This window comes from Mus pahari, chromosome 6, assembly GCF_900095145.1.
Source record: "Mus pahari chromosome 6, PAHARI_EIJ_v1.1, whole genome shotgun sequence".
NCBI classification, from domain to species: domain Eukaryota; kingdom Metazoa; phylum Chordata; class Mammalia; order Rodentia; family Muridae; genus Mus; species Mus pahari.
In genome coordinates this window covers 40,331,357-40,350,687 of record NC_034595.1, presented here as the reverse complement: position 1 = coordinate 40,350,687, position 19,331 = coordinate 40,331,357, and the positions used below count along the sequence as shown (strand labels likewise).

The window sequence follows — 19,331 nt, the reverse complement described above, 5'->3', positions numbered from 1 at the left end:
TTTTTTTTTTTTTTAATTAGTGGGAACAATTGAATGTCAATAACGATGATGACAATAATAATGCTGCCATATTGCCAAGTATGAAATGCTTTCTTCCCACTGAACTGTGTTCTTCACACTGTAGTACACAAGACAAAATAAAAATGGTTTTGAATTCAGATGTCCTAGGCCCATTTCTTAATTCTGCCACTGATGAGGCAAAAGCTCAGAGACTAGCTCTCTTTATCCACACACTGATGAAGAGTCCGGCTTCGAGCTCTCTCCTGGGTGTGATCAGGACTTAAGTACACAAAGTGCACACGTGAAAACATAGTTGGGGGACAAGTGCGACTTGAGAAAGAACGTCGCCCAAGGCTGACAACTCAGGTCACTGATGGATGGAGTGAGGGAATACTGAGCTCCACTAATAGTAGGAATGCTGAAGTGTGGATGGGAAGGGGAAGCCTGCTTGGAAGCTTGGACCTTTAACTGGGCTCTAATGCACAAGCACCTCTTCCCAGTGAGGAGGTGTTTCACACGATCCTGTTCAACATTCCCTGTCCAGGCCCACTCTTAAATACTGCTCTTTACTACAAAGATGAAAATTGGGAGGAAAAGAATGAGGAAATAAGGATCTTATCAATCATGAAAATAAAATTTAAGGTTAGATACACTTAGACATGTGATGCCTTTAAGACATAAACACCTATACCACAGAGATGGATGGAAACTGTATGTGAGCTGATCTCTACAGTCCCAGTCTGTGAACACCTTGCAGTGTTTGAATGGCAAGCGTTTCCATATCTTTCTAACATCTGGAGCTATGGCTATGGGGAGTATCTGGGGAAAATGGACAGGAAGAAAGGAAAGGTCTGATGCGGGATTCCTACTTGTTGGCTAACAAGGCAATAGCAATGCAAATATTAGACTCGAAATCTCAATGATATGATTTGAACAATAACTGCAAGCCCTATTCCTCTCTTTAGTCATTTTCTACATTAAGAAGACTTCAACCTCAAACTCCCTTCCTGTATTCAGACTGTACTCTAAAGAAGTTACAGGATCCCTGAGGATCTCTTGAGGAGCTGTCAGGTCTCTATTCAGTCTGATTCTGCATATAAAGATCTCATCAGTCCACCTACTACAGAGACCAACTGTATTTATGATAAAATCCTCCATAAGCTTCCCTTTGTATGGCTACGTCAGTACTTTATCTGTTCTTCCTTAGTCTGAGCCCAACAAACTAGATGCTATCTATGGATAACAGAAAAGGGTAAACTGCTAGTTCTAATCCATTGTGTTTCCTAGAAACAATGGACCCCAGAGTATTCAAACCTGAGATTCCAAAACATAGAGGTAAAATAAGGTGCAAGCTATTGTTGATAATATTCCAAAAAACCTAACAAAACCATATAATTCAGCCATACAACTCTAAGATTAGAGATTAAATGTATATCAGTTTTTATATTATTCTTCTTCTATGGTTATTTTCACTTTGTTATCTTTCAATATTAGAATGAAACCACAGAATTTAAGATGTTTCATTAAAAAAAATCTTTACAAAGCATGAGGACCAAATGGGGGTTGGTGGAAGACCCATAACTATTAAAACGATTGTGAACCTCTGATATAATAAATGGCTGTTTCCATTTGATGCTCCAGACAATGGTTTTATAGGGACATTCAAATCATCAAAGGCTCTCTTTGCCCACTCCTATTCAAATCATTTCAGTTAATCTTGAAGCAAGGTTAAGTGAGGCATTCTGGTCAGCAGGTCCAAAGCAAGACAGAAGTCTTGGTGACAAGAGGATTGAGCTACAAAATGGCACACACTGTTCTGCACTTAGTGAACTGTCCACTGATAGCAGGGTTTAGGAACAAAGCAGTTTTGATGTAAGATTATTTACAATTACAACTGAACACTCTCTGCAACTGAGCTTAATTAAGATCAGATCCTGCAAACACTTCACCACAGCCTCGAAGGCTTGCTGCAAGCATCAGGCAAACATCAAGCATCAGTTACGAGCGTAACAACATACTTGTATTCAAGACTGGGGTCAAAACAGCAGCTTTCCAGGGCATCCAAAGACTTCATTAGAAGAAGGTTCATCTGTCGTCCAGACATGTCACTAGATAAGGAGACAGGGACAATGGATTACTAGTAATCACTCAAGTTCAAGTTCATGTTCCAAGTTCATGGAATACCTGGGAGTGTGAGGATCAATGGCAGAGTGCTTCTACAGTATGTATAAGACTCTGGATTTGATCCCCAGTATCACAAGACAAAGGAACTGCATTCTGGTCCAGAGAGATGGCTTGTCTAACACATTCAGTGAGCCTGATGATCTATGTTTGATCCCCAGAACCAACATAATGAACAGAGACAAATGATTCCTGAAAATTATTCTCCAATCTCCACATGTGCACCATGGCATGCAGGCCACACACATGTTAACATATATACAGATAGATACATGTTAATTTAAAAGTCAAAGTTCTTCAAATAAGTCTTTTTCTGTCACTATATACTGGAAATTTCAGCATCCCTTTATATGTAAAAGAAATGTAGTAACAATAAGGGTGACTCACACATGCTCGTTCTGTAGACACAGTAACTGTGAAAATTATTCAGTAATCAAGTTCCAAAGGATGTAACCAATTACAAATAATAAGTCCTAAAGCTTCCTTTGAATTCTCTCTGTGTATTTAAATCTGAAATCACTGAAGAACACAATTTCAAATATTTCTAAGAATGTAAGAGATGCTTTTGGAGCAAATTGAATAAAAAAAAAAACCATTGATAAAGTTGTTATTCAATCCAAATTTCTCTTTTGAGAGGAATGCAGCTTGTGACTCCATGTCTCAGTGGTACAGGTTGCCTGGTAGTCTTATTCCTTTAATTATATAGTTTTTAAGGGGGGAAATTTCCTAGCCCCACATTTTTGTGCTTCTATATAACAATTGGTTTTTATAATTGTCTTAGTGAGAATTAAGACTGGATAGTAAAAGAAACAGATGGGCACTCTCTGGCTCTTTCCTCAGACAAAGCAGTGGGCTTCCCCACTCACACTGCATTACCCAGGGCTCCCCTTCTCTTCATCCTCAGATCATACAGGGTGAAATGTAGCCCAAGAATATCAAGCAGCCAGAGAACACTTTATAGCTTCCAAACCAAGATTACAGCAGTGCTTGTAAACATGGATTATACTGTGGCATGAGAGAAGCCCTGGTGGACAGACAGAAAGACAGGCAGATGAGATACACACACACACACACACACACACACACACACACACACGCACGCACACGCACACGCACACGCGCACACACACACACAGGGTTTAAGAGGGGCATTAAATAAATAAGTTCCTTTAGAATTATTCTCAGGAATAAAGTATAATTAAATATTCTCATATTGAAATCATATGCACATCTTCTACAGGTTACTATGACAAGAGGCAAGGAGCTTCGTGTAATGAACCTTCCTGAATAACCCTAGCTAGGAATTCAAATTCAGGAAAATCCTAAGTCAGATTCACTGTGATGAGTCTCTTCTAGGAGGTAGAATGTAGTCTGAGAACAATGCAGTGCTGACATCTGTTCTCTTAAGGAGTACTTCACACACCCATCTCAAGCCAATAGCTCTCTTGGTACTTACCTTTATTTTATATTATTTATATTACTTGTAAGTATTTTGCCTGAATGTCTGTTTGTGCACCATGTGCGTGCCTAGCGTCCAAGGAAGCCAGAAAAGGGAATAGGATCCTCTGGGACTGGATTTACAGATGCTTGTGAGCTGCTATGAGGGTGCTGGGAATCAAACTCCAGCCCTTTGAAAGTGCAGCCAGGGCTCTTAACCACTGAGCTATATCTCCAGCCCCTATGCTTGATTATATTTTTAAGATTCATTTTACTTTACGTTTTCTGTCTGTGCTTGGCGCCTGTGCAGGGGTGTGTGCATATGAGTGTGGATGCCCTTAGATGCTAGAAGAGCGTATTAGAGCCCCTGGAGCTACAGTTACAGTTACACTGAGCCACCCAACAAGGTACTAGGTGCCAAAGTCAGGTTGTTTGGAAAAGCAGCAAGCACTCCTAACCTCTGAGTCAGTTCTACAGCCCCTAACTTTTATGTTAGGGGGAAAAAAAAAAGCAGCAACAACAAAAAGACAAGTCTGAAAAACTATAACATCTGGTAATATTGCAATGAAATAGTTCTGATTTCTCTGCTCTAAAAGAAATGGGCAAGTAGGAATCAGGGATTCCTATGTGTTGGTGACCATACTATCAAAACACAGGTCCCAAGAAAAGAATAGTGTTATTAGGTAAAGTTAACGTCTGTAGGTACTTGGGGCCAGGCATGGTGGTACATGCTTTTAATCCCAGTACTCATGACTTTGAGACCAGCCTGGTCTGCACACCCAGTTCTAGGACAGCCAGGGCTGCATAGAATGACTCTGTCTTAAAAAACAATGAAACAAACCAGTCTACCAGTGTTCTCAGTAACTCAGCCACAGATGAGCTACCTGTGTCCTTGCCCAGGATTCCTTGCAGGTACAAATTCAAGTAAGAGAGAGAGGGGTGGGAGGAAACCAGGGAAGGATGATTAAGTCAAACCCCAGTGCAAACCTGATCATCATAAATCCAGTGCATCACCTTATCCCAAGTTAATGAAGAAGTGAGCCCAGCCGGGATGGGATGAAGCGAGTCGCCTACAACTGAACTGCCAAGGGCTCAGTTTTAGATGTAAAAACATACGGCTTGAAAGGAAACTGAGGAAGAGCCCCAACACAGATGGTGAGGAAAGCACCAGTTGTTGCACAGCAGCAAAGGGGAAAATCACTTTGAAGCCTTAAGCTGTTACAAAACACTTTATGTTCTATCAGACACGGGAGGAAGGGAGGCGTTGATTCCCATGCAAGGGGCATATTCTTTGTTCACATCTAGAGCTGGGCCTCCATGAATATTCTGGGCATGTCTCATTTTCATTTGCAGATACTATGCCAGTCACTCCACTTGTCTGACAGATGCTTCCAGAAGCTAAAGATGTCCTCTTGATATATACCATTCCCAAGAGCAATAGTAATCTCTCCCAAAACACAATAGTGTTTGTTCAAGGTAAGCAAATTACAAACACTTAAATTGAGCACTTTAGATCTGTGTAACATCATTCATTTTATCCACAACACAGCGTTTGCTTTGGGACCACTAAATGCTACCAACTAGTAAGTGTAATACATCTAACATCATAGCTAGATGTTTCTCCCTATATCCTATTTCCAGTGTAGGAGGAAGCGGCTAAAGTCCAAGTCACTACCATCAATATTCACAGTAAACATATATTCATGTCAGACTGAACTACGAACAACCTGGATACATAAAATTCTAAGGTTTAATATAAAATACAGGGAAAAGACAAATTATTAACAAAGCTAAGATAGTTTCATTGATGTGTAGGAAAACTTGCCCATTTAATGGAATTTTCCACCTGGGTCTTTCATATTCCATTTGCGCCATTCACTGATAATGCTTAGCAGCCGAAAAATGAGCAATCAAACCGAATAAAGCGCCCAGCATAATATGCACAGATTAGGACTCTTTAAAGATTACTAACTGAAGCCAGGGCATAGAACAAAAGCAGCATGTTAAAGCTGAGTACATGCTGTTCTCGAGTGATTCGGTGACTCCCAGCACCTCTTTGCTACATGGGACTCCCCAGTTGTTTCTTCCCAGTTTATGGAGATGTCAATAAAGGAGCAACAATGAGGGGGGAGGGGGAAGTTTCTCTAAGACTGGTGTTCATGCCTGTTAATTATACATTTGTACTACTATCTCAGCCTGAGATGGTTGTCAAGTAACCAGTCACTTGAATAATGACCCTTAAAGAATACTAATATCCATGTAATCTTTTAGGCAGCCAAATTCACCCATATATGAAAATAAACAATCAATTCAACCATTTCAAAAAGATAAGCAAGCATATACTGCTCAGATGCAATGTTTAGGTGCCTGCATGTATGTGTGTATGTATGAGTGTGTGTGTGTGTGTGTGTGTGTGTGTGTGTACCTATATCTATATATTCCATCACCTAAATCACAAAGAGGAAACATAGCAATACTTCAATCAACTGTACCTGAGTTTCTCTTCACACAAGCGAGAGAGAAACATCCCCAACGCAAGGCCCATGTGGATTTGCACGGCCTGAGATTCATCAGCACTTGGTTTCCCAGGTAACCTGGCAGTCAGCATGTTCAGGATTTCCTCAACCTTCTCTTTGCATGAGATAATGAAAACTGGCACTAGGAGAGACAAAGCCGTGGCGGCAGCAGAGCGCGCAATAGCACTTGCCGTATTCTCACCAGAATAGGACTTCTAGGGCAAGCAAAGAAAGAAATCGGGTTAGCCTCTTGCTTAAAACACAAAGGGTGCACATCTATCACATGGGTGCTGTGGCAATATAAGCTTCTCCTACACCTGCACATTAAGGAGACTCTCACTGTGTTTGTGCACACCCAGCTTTCAGTCAATGTGCCCATCTACTACCGAGTAACCAGTAACGTGCTCTGAAATGTCAAAGATGGAATTCTAAGTGCCCATGTTTCGAGGTTGTGGATTTTCTCACTATATAAATTCAGTTTCAGTGTTTTTAAAAGCCTGCATGCATATAACAGGAAAGCCAAATGGGAAGCTATCTGAACATAGAGATGCCATATTACAATTGTCCAGAAAGCTAGGACTCGTCCAGAAAAGAAAAGGGAAAGGGATGTGGATAAGAGTTAAGTTTTCTACAGAGGAGCAGGTGGAAGTTCAGCACAAGGATCTATTGGCACATCTCCCAAATGGGTTTTTTTTTTTGTGGGAACACAACCCAATAGATGGATTATTTTCTACAGGGGGTTAATTCCTTTTAATTAAGAGGAAAGTTGAAATTCTAAATCTTCTGGTTACAAAGCAATAACCAGCTATTCAAAAGGAAACTGGGGGCTCTACATGTGCCTTCTGATATGCAATTATGGAAAGAAAAATGAATAACAGCCTTAATAAAATGACAGAGAGCTGAACATGAACAGGATCTGTAAGAGTCCCACATTAGAGCCCTCTACCACACATGCTACACATTTCATAAATGTGTCTCAAGTAGGGAAGAAAGCCTCTCTACCACCCTCAGTGCTATCCAGTTTGGATTTTCAGACATGCCATGAAAGCGGCCTTCATTCCCAGCAGTCAAAGCACCGCACGATGTATTTTAATTCTGTATCCCTGTATCTCCCTAAGTTTTAGGACTTTAAGGATGAAAATCAAGCATGTAGGACATCATACTGAATACTAATATAACATTTCCAAATGGCAATGTTTCTTAAATGAACTCATATACATATGACACAGAAAATAAAGGAAGTGACTTTTGAAATATGTCCTTAAAATATGCAATAATGTAAAAAGAATTAAAGAGGTAAGCAGTAATTCTGAACTGGCCAATAAAGAGTTTGTCTTACTGGTTCATAAGGATTATGCAGAATGCCTAGGCTTCTCATGTAGTGCCTGTTCTGGTGTCTGACCCGCACAGTTACTCTGTATACTTCAAAACAATTCAAGCAAATTGTTCCTTTTCTGGAGGATTCTTTCTCTGAACAAAACCTAAATTCAAATTTAGTTTTCCATTACCTTTTTTTTTTTTTTTTTTTTTGGTCCGAATCTGTAGTTAAAATCTAGCATTGGACCCTAGGCCCCAGATCAATACCTACCTGGTTCTCCCAAGGTCAGAGTGAAAAGAAACAAGAGTATTTACAGAGAAGACCGTGGGCAATGAACTTGGACTAAAACCATAATCTTCACAACAGTTGGGGATCTGTGCTACGTTTTCCTTTAAACAACTTCATCCCCAGCAGCCTGGCTGACTGGCCTGTAATCTCTCTTATTTCCTAAGCAATGGATACTGATAAGACAAAACCAAAATAATTATACATTGTTGCAGGACTAAAGTAATTCCACAACCCCAAAGGAAGCATTAGACTGCAACAAGATGTGCATTTCACATTGCTTCAGTCATCATGAAACAGAGAGAGATATGGGTGGCAGTAATTTTTCATGTGACCAACAGGATTACTTGGTATTTACAAAGATTTTACTGTTTTGAAAATGTAACACTTTCACATAACTTAATTTCACCTCCACAGTCTTTGAGTCAGAAAGGCACAGCAGAGGATTTTTACTTTTATTTAATAAACACAGAAAACAAGAATGACAATGTGAACTGCCAAGTCTATAGTCACAAATCTAAGACGTGGTATGAGGCATTCATTACAGAGGATTTTATAAATAATGACAAAAAAAGACCAAATGTATTCCAAGAGTCACTTATCCTACAAATGTAGCCCTTGACCCTGACTATACATCAGAAAAAATTCTAGAGCTTTTATATTGCTGGTATGTGGCGCACATCGTAAACCAACTCAATCAAACCTGTAGCCTACACATCAGTCTTTCTACTTTCTACACACACACACACCTTCAAACCTATAGTCAGAAGTTTCCATGTGAGCAGTGGATGTCAGGCTGGTCAGCCCTTGTTATTCTGGTCATCTATAGTTCTTGCACTTACATGATAAAAGCAGGTGAAGAGTTGTCCACTGGGGTGGTAATGGCTATCCACAATGACCAGGAGAGTATTAAGCACCATGGAAACCCACTCTTTCACTGGAAGGAAATTAGGTTGGACCTGTAGATGAGGAACGATGTGAAATGATAGCAAAACAAAACAAAACAAAAAAAACAAATCTAAACTATATTTTGGCATCTAAACTTTACAGCCTTTTCTTTGTTGTTAAATAATGAAATGCTATCCTCACGAAGTACACTTTATCTGCTTGGAGCACATGAAGTGAATAGAGTTGACAAAGGTGTGTCCTTGCCTGCTCCCGACAAGAGTACAATTACATTTTATTCAGTGATTATCAGAAGTGGGAAGACAGAGGCCACAGCAGAGTGTACTCAGGTTTCCTCTGCCCAGTGAATTGTAATAAAAATGACATACATGAGAGATGTGCAAAAAAGAAGTTTAACATTTCCAAACGTTATGGTTTACCATTTCACAAAGTGGCCAATTAGCCTGTAACAGTTTGACCAATGTCTCTAGAATTTCTGTTCACTATTACATATGACCATCCATCAGTTATATGACCATTCACCTAACTAATAAATTACAAAAAACTCTATTCACAAAAAAAAAAAAAAAAAAAAAAGATTTGGTTATAAAAGTCACCCGTGGCCATAGGGTCAGAAACATTCATCTTAAGATCTTTTGTTATTGGTCACACCTGTTCAACTTTAATCAAATAATGAGATCTGGACTTTGTATTGATAAAAGGCCGAAGGCAAGGTCAATAAAGATGAAAGCAAAGCTCCATTCTTAGCCTGTACGGCTTCTCAGTCTGATAAGAATGGAAGTAGGGGATAAAGCCTATGAGAATCTACAACTTCAACTTTGAGCTATACCTCCAGTTATGGGGCAAATTAACTTCACAACTGGCAATTCACCATAATTATCCCCCAAGAAAAGGGATCCTATAAAGTGCATGAACTTTTGGGATTATAGATCTAGTTAGTAGGTAGCCTTTGATAACGTGCTCTTTGAATGAAATGAAGCATTTCTTTATCTTTGTCATTATAAAAACAAAATTCTGGGTTCAGTGTTAAATATTTGAGCGTTAAGTAATTACATTTTTACCATTCATTCCCTTCTCTACATGTACATTTGTAGCTCTTGTCTCACAATACTGATTCTCCTGCTCATTGGTGACAGTGTCACTGGATGTGATATCCAGGTTGTTTTCAACAACAAATTAGGCAAGACACAGAGTAACAGTGAAAGTATACAGATTTACTAAGTGAGAAGCAGAAAAATTAGAGCAGGCCTAAGCAAAGAGCTGACTGCTTAAGAGCCTAATGTTCATTGAGGAGGTGTTAGGTTTAGGTAGAGGGAGGGGCTGCTCCCAGGGGCAGGGGTAAAGTAGATCCTAAGCCTGTTAATATAACTTTGGAAGACTTGCACTTAGGCCACAGAAGGCATTTGCATCCCGACTTCAAGGATAGCTCCTCCTCACTGGCTTTGGTCCCGTAGTGGTTTCAACAGACCATGCTTATTTTTCCTTCTACCAGGATGTGTCTCACCAAAATTACCCACAGGAGAGAAGGCACTGGGTGGTGCCCTACAGGTAGACACATTTTTCCCTTCAAGGGTAGTTGTCTTGGCTCACAGGGCTGTTCCCAAATTACCTACTTCGATAACACCTTTTGGATAATTCTCTCTTCTTCATTATTTGGGATTAACTAAATCCTCAGATGAAGCTGTGTTCATAGTCTGCCCATGGAATGGGAATAGGACCCTGTGGATCTAAATTGTAAATGGTGGATACAAGCAAGACAAAGACTGTCCCACGTGGGGATGCTCTGCTAAGATATTTCATGAGCACTCTGTCAGAGGTTCCCTTTTTCCTGCCCAAACCTAACCTTTAAACTTTGTCTCCAATTCTAAGAATTTCCAAAGTCCATGCACTTTCAGTCCTTTTTAAAAAGTGATTGGGAGACAAATTTCTTTCCATCCAAAAAAGTACCATGAAAGGAGTCAGGTATGGGAATAACAGCTATAAGATGAAACTGAGCTGGAGGCAGCCTGGGCCATATAAGGAGACCTTTAAAACCCAAACAAACCCAATGAAGACAGAACAAAGGGAGTACAAATGGCTCATGGAACACTCCTCTAGGACAGAGGCAGTACTGTTAATGATGGCTATTGTTATTGAGAGCTTACCATTTACCTGCTATTGTGAGATTCTCTCTCTCTCTCTCTCTCTCTCTCTCTCTCTCTCTCTCTCTCTCTGTGTGTGTGTGTGTGTGTGTGTGTGTGTGCGCGCACGCGTGCATACCTGCACACACATGAGCGCATTCATTCAATTTTTATAATACTATTATCCGGGAAGTACTGCCATTCCATATTATAGATGGGGAAACAGCTTCCAAACATGGAAATCACTACACATAGGCTGTGTAACTAATAAGTCAAAGTAATGAAATTTAAATATAGGACTCTGTTATTCAGAAGCCTATGTTTTGTTATGTTTCTTTAACTACTCAGGCCACATCACATCTGGCTAATGATAGCTAACAGACAAAAGAACTTAAAACAAGAACAAATCCACATCTTTTTATTTTGACAGATATGAGTTATCTGAAAAACTACATTGGAAATGAATATTGGCCAGCCTGTACGATGTTTAATTAAGAAATAAATGCCTTGCAAGAATGAATAGGCACTTTATCATTGACATCTACAATTAAAATGCAAAGTATAAGTTTTTCAGTGTGCAAACACAGCTTATTTATCATTGTTTGACAGTATTGTTCACTTTCACTAAGCCTGGTTAACCTTCTAAGATTGTTTACTAGAGATGTAATCACAAAAAGACAGCCCTTGTTTCATAAAATTGTCACCTTCAAAGGGAAATGGCCACTTAACTACAGTGAGGAAAACATAGCTTCAAGTCAGGAAGAGAGGAAGGCTCACAATAAGGGCTCACCAAGGAGCAGAGTCTGATGATGCAGTCACAGAATTTAACCTTGCAAACCTAGGTGCAGGCTACTAAATACCGACTAAAGGGATGTAACCAAAACCCACACGCCCTAAGTCCTCCCAACTCACCTCTAGGACACCATCGGAGTCTGAGCAAAGGCTGGCTTCATGCTTGGACACCACGACGGCTAGGCTGCTTAGGGCCAACAGGGCATTGCCTTTGACCACCGGGCTCTCTCTGTGTTAAAAGAAAAGATTCCAAGGGAGGACTTAGAAGACCAAGAGAGAGGCATTATCATGGGAGAGCAGACAAGGTAGAGAAGCACCTCTGCTCCAGCACAAAGCCAGATAAAACAAGAAGGAAGATGTGGGTATGGAGGGCTAGAAAGATAGTTCAGTGGTTAAAGCACTTACTCTTTCACAAGACCTGTGTTTAGTTCCCAGGACCCACATGGTGGCTCTGGTGTTCTGAATGGAAATGGCCCCCACAGATTCATAGGGACTGGCAATATTGGAAAAGTGGCCTTGTTAAAGAAGTGTATCAGGGGGTTCCCACACAAGCAGGGAGTGGAGGCTTTCAGGTTTCAGAAGCTCAAGACAGGCCCAGTGCCACTCTCTCTGCCTGCTGCCTTCTTATGTGGACATAAAATTCTCAGCCACTCTCCAACACCACATCTGCCTGTGTGGCAACATGCTTGCTGCTATGAGAGTGATGGACGAAACCTCTAAACCTGTAAGTCAGCCTCAATTAAATGTTTTCCTTTATAAGAATTGCCGTGGTTATGGTGTCTCTTCACAGCAACAGAAACCGTAACTGAGACAGTAGCTCACAACCATCCAGGAATCTGACACCCTTCTAAACCCCACTGGCACCAGGCATTCACATAACACACAGACATATGCAGACAAAACACTCGTACATACAAAATAAAAATAATTAGCCAGGTGTGGTGGTGCACACCTTTAATCCCAGGACTCAGGAGGCAAATGAAGGGAGACCTCAGTAATTCAAGGTCATCATGGTCTACATAGTGAGTTCCAAAATAGGCAGGGACACTTGGTGATCCCTGTTCCGAAAATAAGTAAAATAAAATAAAATAAAATGAGATAAATCCTTTTAAAAGTGCAGGTCTGTTAATCCCTAGAGGCCATTATATCTGTGTTGACACTAGGGCTGTTTTTTAAGCTCTATTCACCATGGTCATTATGACCCTTGTACAACTTAGAAATTCAGGCTTCTATTACTAAGAACCCTTCTATTACTAAGAACTCCATGCTTTGACAGAGCATCTCCCAATGTATATTCTTCTATGTTGTTTTTAGCCAATTTAAATACATTGATTTATCCCTAAAACAGAATATGTGAAAGGACCCAACAAAATGCAACTGCATCTCTTGAAACATCGGTGTGTGGAACCAGCTCCCCCAAACCAGGTCACAACTGTCCTTTACTCCCATGTAACATGTGGCAGCCTTTGAGAGCCATGACTCTCATTCTCTCTTATCTCGCTGTATCAAAGCCAGAAACCTTAGAGCTACTTTGTAATATGACTTGGTGATTTCATGTAAGATAGGAGGGGGGAAAAAAAGAACTGGTTTTAGACCACTGGGTTTAAAAGTTGTCCGGTAACATAATTTAAATGATAATTTTCTAATATTAATACAAATTCATTTTTTACTTCATAATTTGGCATCATAAACATCACCTAATTTTCATACATACTTAGCATGTAAAAGTGTATGCTTGGTACTATTCCATAGTCCCAGGCTGATCTTATGAAAGAAAGCTCTGAATGAGACAATGATGAATTGCTGTCTGCAGAACTTCCCCATATGAAGATGCCACTGTGGGATGCTTATAATTGCATCCCAATAATGCTCCACAGAAACGATTCCCAAAGCCCTGCAGTGAGACCTGAGCCTGAGTTTACTGTGTGCACTTGCTGTACACAGTAGTGTTAGAACAAGCCCAGAGGATGAGAGTGATCTTTACACTAGGTCTTCATTCGAACCTAGTACCTAGTATGTCCATGCCTCCTGACCAGTCTGCCCACTACTAAACAGGGGCTAAAAGGTTCCCGTGAGCACGTGATCTTGTAGGTTTTATGGATGTGCCTTTATTAAGTCTTTTCATTTACTAGTCACCTGACCCTTTTTGCATCTCCCCCTCCCACCCTGAGTAGTTCAGCTCAGTGAAGCTCCGCCCCCCTACCCCGTGAGGTCTGAAGAAATGGCTCCTCCTGAGGTTACAGATTACAGAGTACTTTTTAACTAGTAATAAACTAGCATGAAGCAAGCTAGGACTTGGGCCATAAAAATCATTTAACAAAAGCAAAACTAAATCGTTTGCTTCTAATACAGGTTGAGTAACCATGTTTAAAACTTTTTAGGTTTTCTAGCATTCTGAGTTTTCAGATTAAAATCATACCAGTATTCCCAGATTTGAAAAATGCCAAAATTTGAACTATTTTTAATACCAAGCATTTTGGATGAGGAGTAGTCAGTCAGGCTATATCATTTCTCTTTCAATTATCAATGTCCTGAGGCTTTCCTGCTTAAAAATGGCTATTTATCTCTGAGGACAGATTGAGGAAGAGGAGGAAGAGGAAGAGAAGAAAAAAAAAAGGTGTAGGAGAGGCAGGTAGGCTGTTTAAAATTCTCAGTAATCTGAAGATTAAGTCCTCAGTCTTCTTACCACACAGTTCTCATTAAACAAGCATCTTATACAAGATGACACAAAAAGTACCTTTATAGCATGCAAGTTACATAGCAGAATTTAGCCTCTTTCTTTCTTTCTTTCTTTCTTTCTTTCTTTCTTTCTTTCTTTCTTTCTTTCTTTCTTTCTTTCTCTCTTTCTCTCTTTCTTTTTTTTTTCAAAAGGAGCTCTGGCAAAGTTTTATTAAAGGAAACCTTTGTTTACTTCTTACCAGTCTGTTCAGGCATGCTTCTAATAATATCAGAATCACCTGGGTCAATGATAGCTAGTGTACATACTCTACTGTATTTTCTACACGCTGTACCCAATTCTATGTTATTGCCACTGTAGTGGACACCAGTTTTAGCCAACATGGCACAGTATTCTATTTTAGCTTTCCTCAAAGCAGGGCAGTTGTTGGCGAGGATAACCAACTTTGCTTTGCCTTGTCTGATCATCTTAAGTCTGTTTGTACCCCAGAACATACTTTCCACTTTTCTTAACAAGCTGGATCCTAGAGTTGATCGACTCCAAAGACCATCATCTTCCTGCCTTAGGAAGGAACCAAGATTAGCTGCCAATATGGCCAGGGATCAAGAAAGGAAGGAGCTCCCATAATGCAAAGCTCTTCTAGGCAGACCTAGCCTATTCCTTTTTAAAGACTTATTTTGATTTTTAAATTTATGTGTGTGTAAGTATGCATGTCCATGGGCATGTATGATATGTCAGGAGTGAGCTGCCTGACATGAGCGGGTGCTGAGAGCCCAAACTGGGTCCTCTCCAATGGCCACAAGTGTTCCTAAACACTGAGCAATCTCTCTAGATCCTGCCTCGGCTTTAAAACGGTGCTCCAAATCATTTTTAAACTTATTTTATTAAATATTTTCTTCATTTACATTTCAAATGCTATCCCAAATGTCCCCTACACCCTCCCCCAACACTGCTCCCCTGCCCACCCACTCCCACTTCTTGGCCCTGGCGTTCCCCTGCATGGGGCATATAAAGTTTACAAGACCAAGGGGCATCTCTTCCCAACGATGGCTGACTAGGCCATCTTCTGCTATATATGCAGCTAGAGACACGAGCTCAGGGGGTACTGATTAGTTCATATTGTTGTTTCACCTATAGGGTTGCAGACCCCTTCAGTTCCTTGGGTACTTTCTCTAGCTCCTCCATTGGGGTCTCTGTGTTCTATCCTATAGATGACTGTGGGCATCCACTTCTATATTTGCCAGGCATTGGCATAGCCTCACAGAGATAACTATATCAGGATCCTTTCAGCAAGATCTTGCTGGCATATGCAATAGTGTCTACGTTTGGTGGCTGATTATGGGATAGACCCCTGGGTGGGGCAGTCTCTGGATGGTCCATCCTTTTGTCTTAGCTCCAAACTTTGCCTCTGCCACTTCTTTCATGGGTATTTTATTCCCTATTTTAGGGAGGAATGAAGTGTCTACGTGTTGGTCTTCCTTATTTTTGATTTACTTGTGTTTAGGAGATTGCATCTTGGATATTCTAGGTTTCTGGGCTAATATCCACTTATCAGTAAGTGCATAACAAGTGAGTTCTTATGTGATTGGATGATATCCTCCAGATACATCCACTTCCCTAAGAATTTCATAAATTCAGTGTTTATAATAGCAGCAGCTTTTGGTTGACAGTACACACTGCATACTTAACAAGACATATTCGAGGAGGAGCTGACTGGTGAAGCGTCTACAACTGAGCAGCAAAACCTCACCGCCTTGTTACTCAAATAACTATCCCCTACCAGTCAAACAGCTGGGACTAATTTGCATAATAACATGTCAGCATCAGTGCGGTCTTTATCTAAGCAACACCACTGACATTTTAATTAAATTGTCCTTTGGAACAAACTGATGTCATTAACCTAATTAAAAAGCCCAAGGAAGGATGAGCTTCAGTGCTGCTTTCTGAGGGACAAAGTATCACATTACACATCAGAAAAGTGACCCAATCATTTGGGGATGTTTGTCTTTGGGTTCAAATCCATTTAATTAATAACAATGAAAACAAATTGCCATCAGTCACCCGGGCTTATCCGTGTTTTGCTTCTTCCTTAGTCATAACCCTGACTCTCAAAAATGCTCTCTCAAATGAGCAAGTCAGTAGCTGTGTGACTGCAGTGTAACTTCCTGCATTTAACTTGTGAGTGGACAAAACAGGCCCTGGCCTCAGGCAGCCATGGCAGCCACACTCCAAGTACAAAAAGGTAAGCTGTCAAAAATGCAGGAGTAAGAGCTCTGCCTCAGTGAAGGAAGCCACTGGAAAGAAGCAAAGAGAAAGTGGTTGCCATTTCTCCTGCTCTACGAAGGTCATTCAGCTTTTGGAGCTTCTGTAGATCTTGTTCATTTCCTGCCACAGTTTACACTTCTAAGGTTTTGATTTGAAAAAAAAAAAAAAAAGGTAGTAATCCCATAAGAACTTGAATGGTTTTACTGCACACCCCTGAGAATGTAAACACATTGACCTTGGGTACTAGTCGAAACATGATACCTTGCCAATCTATAGAGAAAAGGCATGTTGCAATAAGCTTTAATAACAGGAAATATAAAGTGACTTCAGAAGCAAAATTACAGTTTGCCTGCACATAAGCTTGCTGCTTTCTTAATCATCCAAGCTTTTTGCTCCAGATGTCCTATTTTTACTGGACATAAGACCATCTCACAAGAACAAACTATGAAAGAAAAATTTCCAAGACAGCCCACCCTCCCCTATGAAGCAGAGCACATGCCTTCCTATGGTATACTTTCTGCACTGCAGTCTGTTTTGTTAAAATATATTTCCCCATGTCCATTACAGCAGTGAAAACAGGAAGACCACCAGTTTTTAACAGTGGGGGAGGGGGTAATAATGAACATGGGATCAGATCAACAATTATGTGGCTGTTTGTTTCCGCTGTCCCTAATGCCAAATCTTTTTAGCTGCACAATGTCCCAGGATATGACCAAGATACATTATATTGCACTTAGATACTTCTGTAGGATATGGGCTTCAGTACTTATAAAATCCCAGGACAAGGATGTGTCACTTGGAGACTAAGAAAGTGAGCCATGCAACACAGTGGCAGAAGGTGGTGGTGGAGAGGAGATATGAAAGCAACCGACTGCATCTCTGCTGCCAGGAACAATTAGTCAGCTTGTTAGCAGAAGAGCCTGAAGAGGTTGCTTCAGCAAGTAAGTTCATTAGGGTGTAATTTCTTTAGTGAGCTTTGGCTTAAGGTAAATAAAAAGCCTGGAGGAAGGAATACTCAAGTAATTTTTGTTAAAACCACCACAGGGCCATGACTGGCATTGCCGTTTACTGAATCTTCATATTAGTGTTGTATATACAGATTTCATTGTTTGAAAGTTTGTCATAGAGTTGAGGAGGTTTATCCAAGGTCAGAGTAATTGCTAATTAGAGACCAATTTTTAGATACACTGGAGCCCATGGCAACCAGGAAATGTAAGAGGAGGCCCCACTTTGCCTGCTGCATTGCAACTGGGATTTAATAATCTATTTGTAGAGCCACTGTAACTTACATTCTCAAGAATTCATTTTTCCTCCTCAAACTAAATTATAATCCTTTAAGTTTAAGCCAAAGCACATGGCATTTTATTAAGGGTTCAGGTTGAGTATTTCGATAAAAAGCTAGTATTTGTACCAGTCTGTTTGCACAAAAAGGCATGTGGCAAAAAAATATAGTTAATAGGGGTAACAATGGTTTTCTATAAAAATAACCAAGAAAACACTTTATAGTTCTTAATGTTATGAAATGCTGTAGAAGGAGAATGCACGTGTACCCGTCAGGAAGTTTATTACTGTCCTGGGTAGGAGAATAAACGACTTACTTTGCAGCTGTCTTGGTGATCTCATCTGTCAGCATGTCTCTGACCCTGTAATAAAGATGGAAAATAGACATGAGCTTATGTGATACCACATACTACACCTACAGTCTTATGCATCAGTTTATAAGAATTTCCAGAAGGCTGGTCATATGGCTCAGCAGATAAACGCACCTGATGACCTATGTTTGATCCCTGGGAACCACATGGTGCAAGGAAAACGAACAAGCTTCCCCCTGACTTCCACTTGCACACTGTGGCACATGCATGCTCATAAGCCCTGACACACAAATAAAGAATTGATGCAAGAAAATTAATTTTAAAACTTCCAGCAATGCCTCTGGATCTTAAAAGTGCATGTGCAAAGGTGGGTTGGGGCAAGGACATTGGTAATAGCTTTATATCAGTCAGCTTTGTCTTCCATTTTGTAGGCTCTCTTAGTGGGGATAGGTACAGAGGAAACGTAACCCAGAGGACAGACAGGTGGTACTGTGTCAATGCCATCCCAGTGGAGTGGTGAATGCACAGACATCCTTTGTTTGACATCCTTGAAGGAAGCTACCTTCCTCTGAGCCTATGGTGAATATACCCAACATGACACTGATTGGAGGTAGAGCCTTCACAGACAGGCTTAGTTCCCACACAGAAACAGGCATGAGGAAGTTTCCCCATGCCTTCCCCAACGTGAGGATGCATAGGATGTGAGGACTTGCTAGACATGCTTGTTCCCAAACTGCAGAGCTGTGAGTGCTCTTCTGTGGTTGAAGCCACCCAGCCCACGGCATCTCTCTTATGCCAGCCCCAAGAGATGCTGCTCTCCCCTCTTTGCAGGAGAGTTCACCAAAATACCAATTTATTGGAAACAAATTTTATATACAGAAATCATTGCACATATATATAAAATCCAACTTCAAATTTTGGTTGTACAATTATACCAAAGCAAAAAGAAGATAATTATGCCTGTGGGTAGGAAGGCAAGTATGCTTAGATTATAACATCTTTTCCAACAAAGAAATTCTGAGGTACAGTAGACAGCGCTGTGTCAGATTTACATTTTTAAAATTCTTTTTTTTAATTTACATTTGGATTTTAGGTTTTTTCCAATTTTTATTAGGTATTTACTTCATTTACATTTTAAATGCTATCCCCAAAGTCCCCTATACCTCCCTCCCCTCCCCTAACTCTTCTTGGCCCTGGTGTTCCACTGTACTGGAGCATACAAAGTTTGCAAGACCAAGGGGC

The 19,331-nt window shown here is 40.4% G+C and overlaps 1 protein-coding gene and 1 pseudogene across 3 annotated transcripts in view; both read right to left on the bottom strand.

Annotated features, from left to right (window-relative positions):
* Focad (focadhesin) overlaps nucleotides 1-19,331 on the bottom strand; it is a 324,827-nt gene that overhangs the window by 48,213 nt on the left and 257,283 nt on the right. For all 3 annotated transcript variants that reach the window (XM_029539699.1, XM_029539698.1, XM_021199728.2), the window contains 5 exons: nucleotides 18,096-18,140; nucleotides 11,676-11,784; nucleotides 8,580-8,696; nucleotides 6,111-6,349; nucleotides 2,019-2,108 (listed from right to left, as the gene is read on the bottom strand). In XM_029539699.1, the coding sequence (XP_029395559.1) occupies nucleotides 2,019-2,108; nucleotides 6,111-6,349; nucleotides 8,580-8,696; nucleotides 11,676-11,784; nucleotides 18,096-18,140 (600 nt within the window). The remainder of the gene's footprint in view (nucleotides 1-2,018; nucleotides 2,109-6,110; nucleotides 6,350-8,579; nucleotides 8,697-11,675; nucleotides 11,785-18,095; nucleotides 18,141-19,331) is intronic.
* Nucleotides 14,463-14,775, bottom strand: LOC110323175 (annotated as a pseudogene).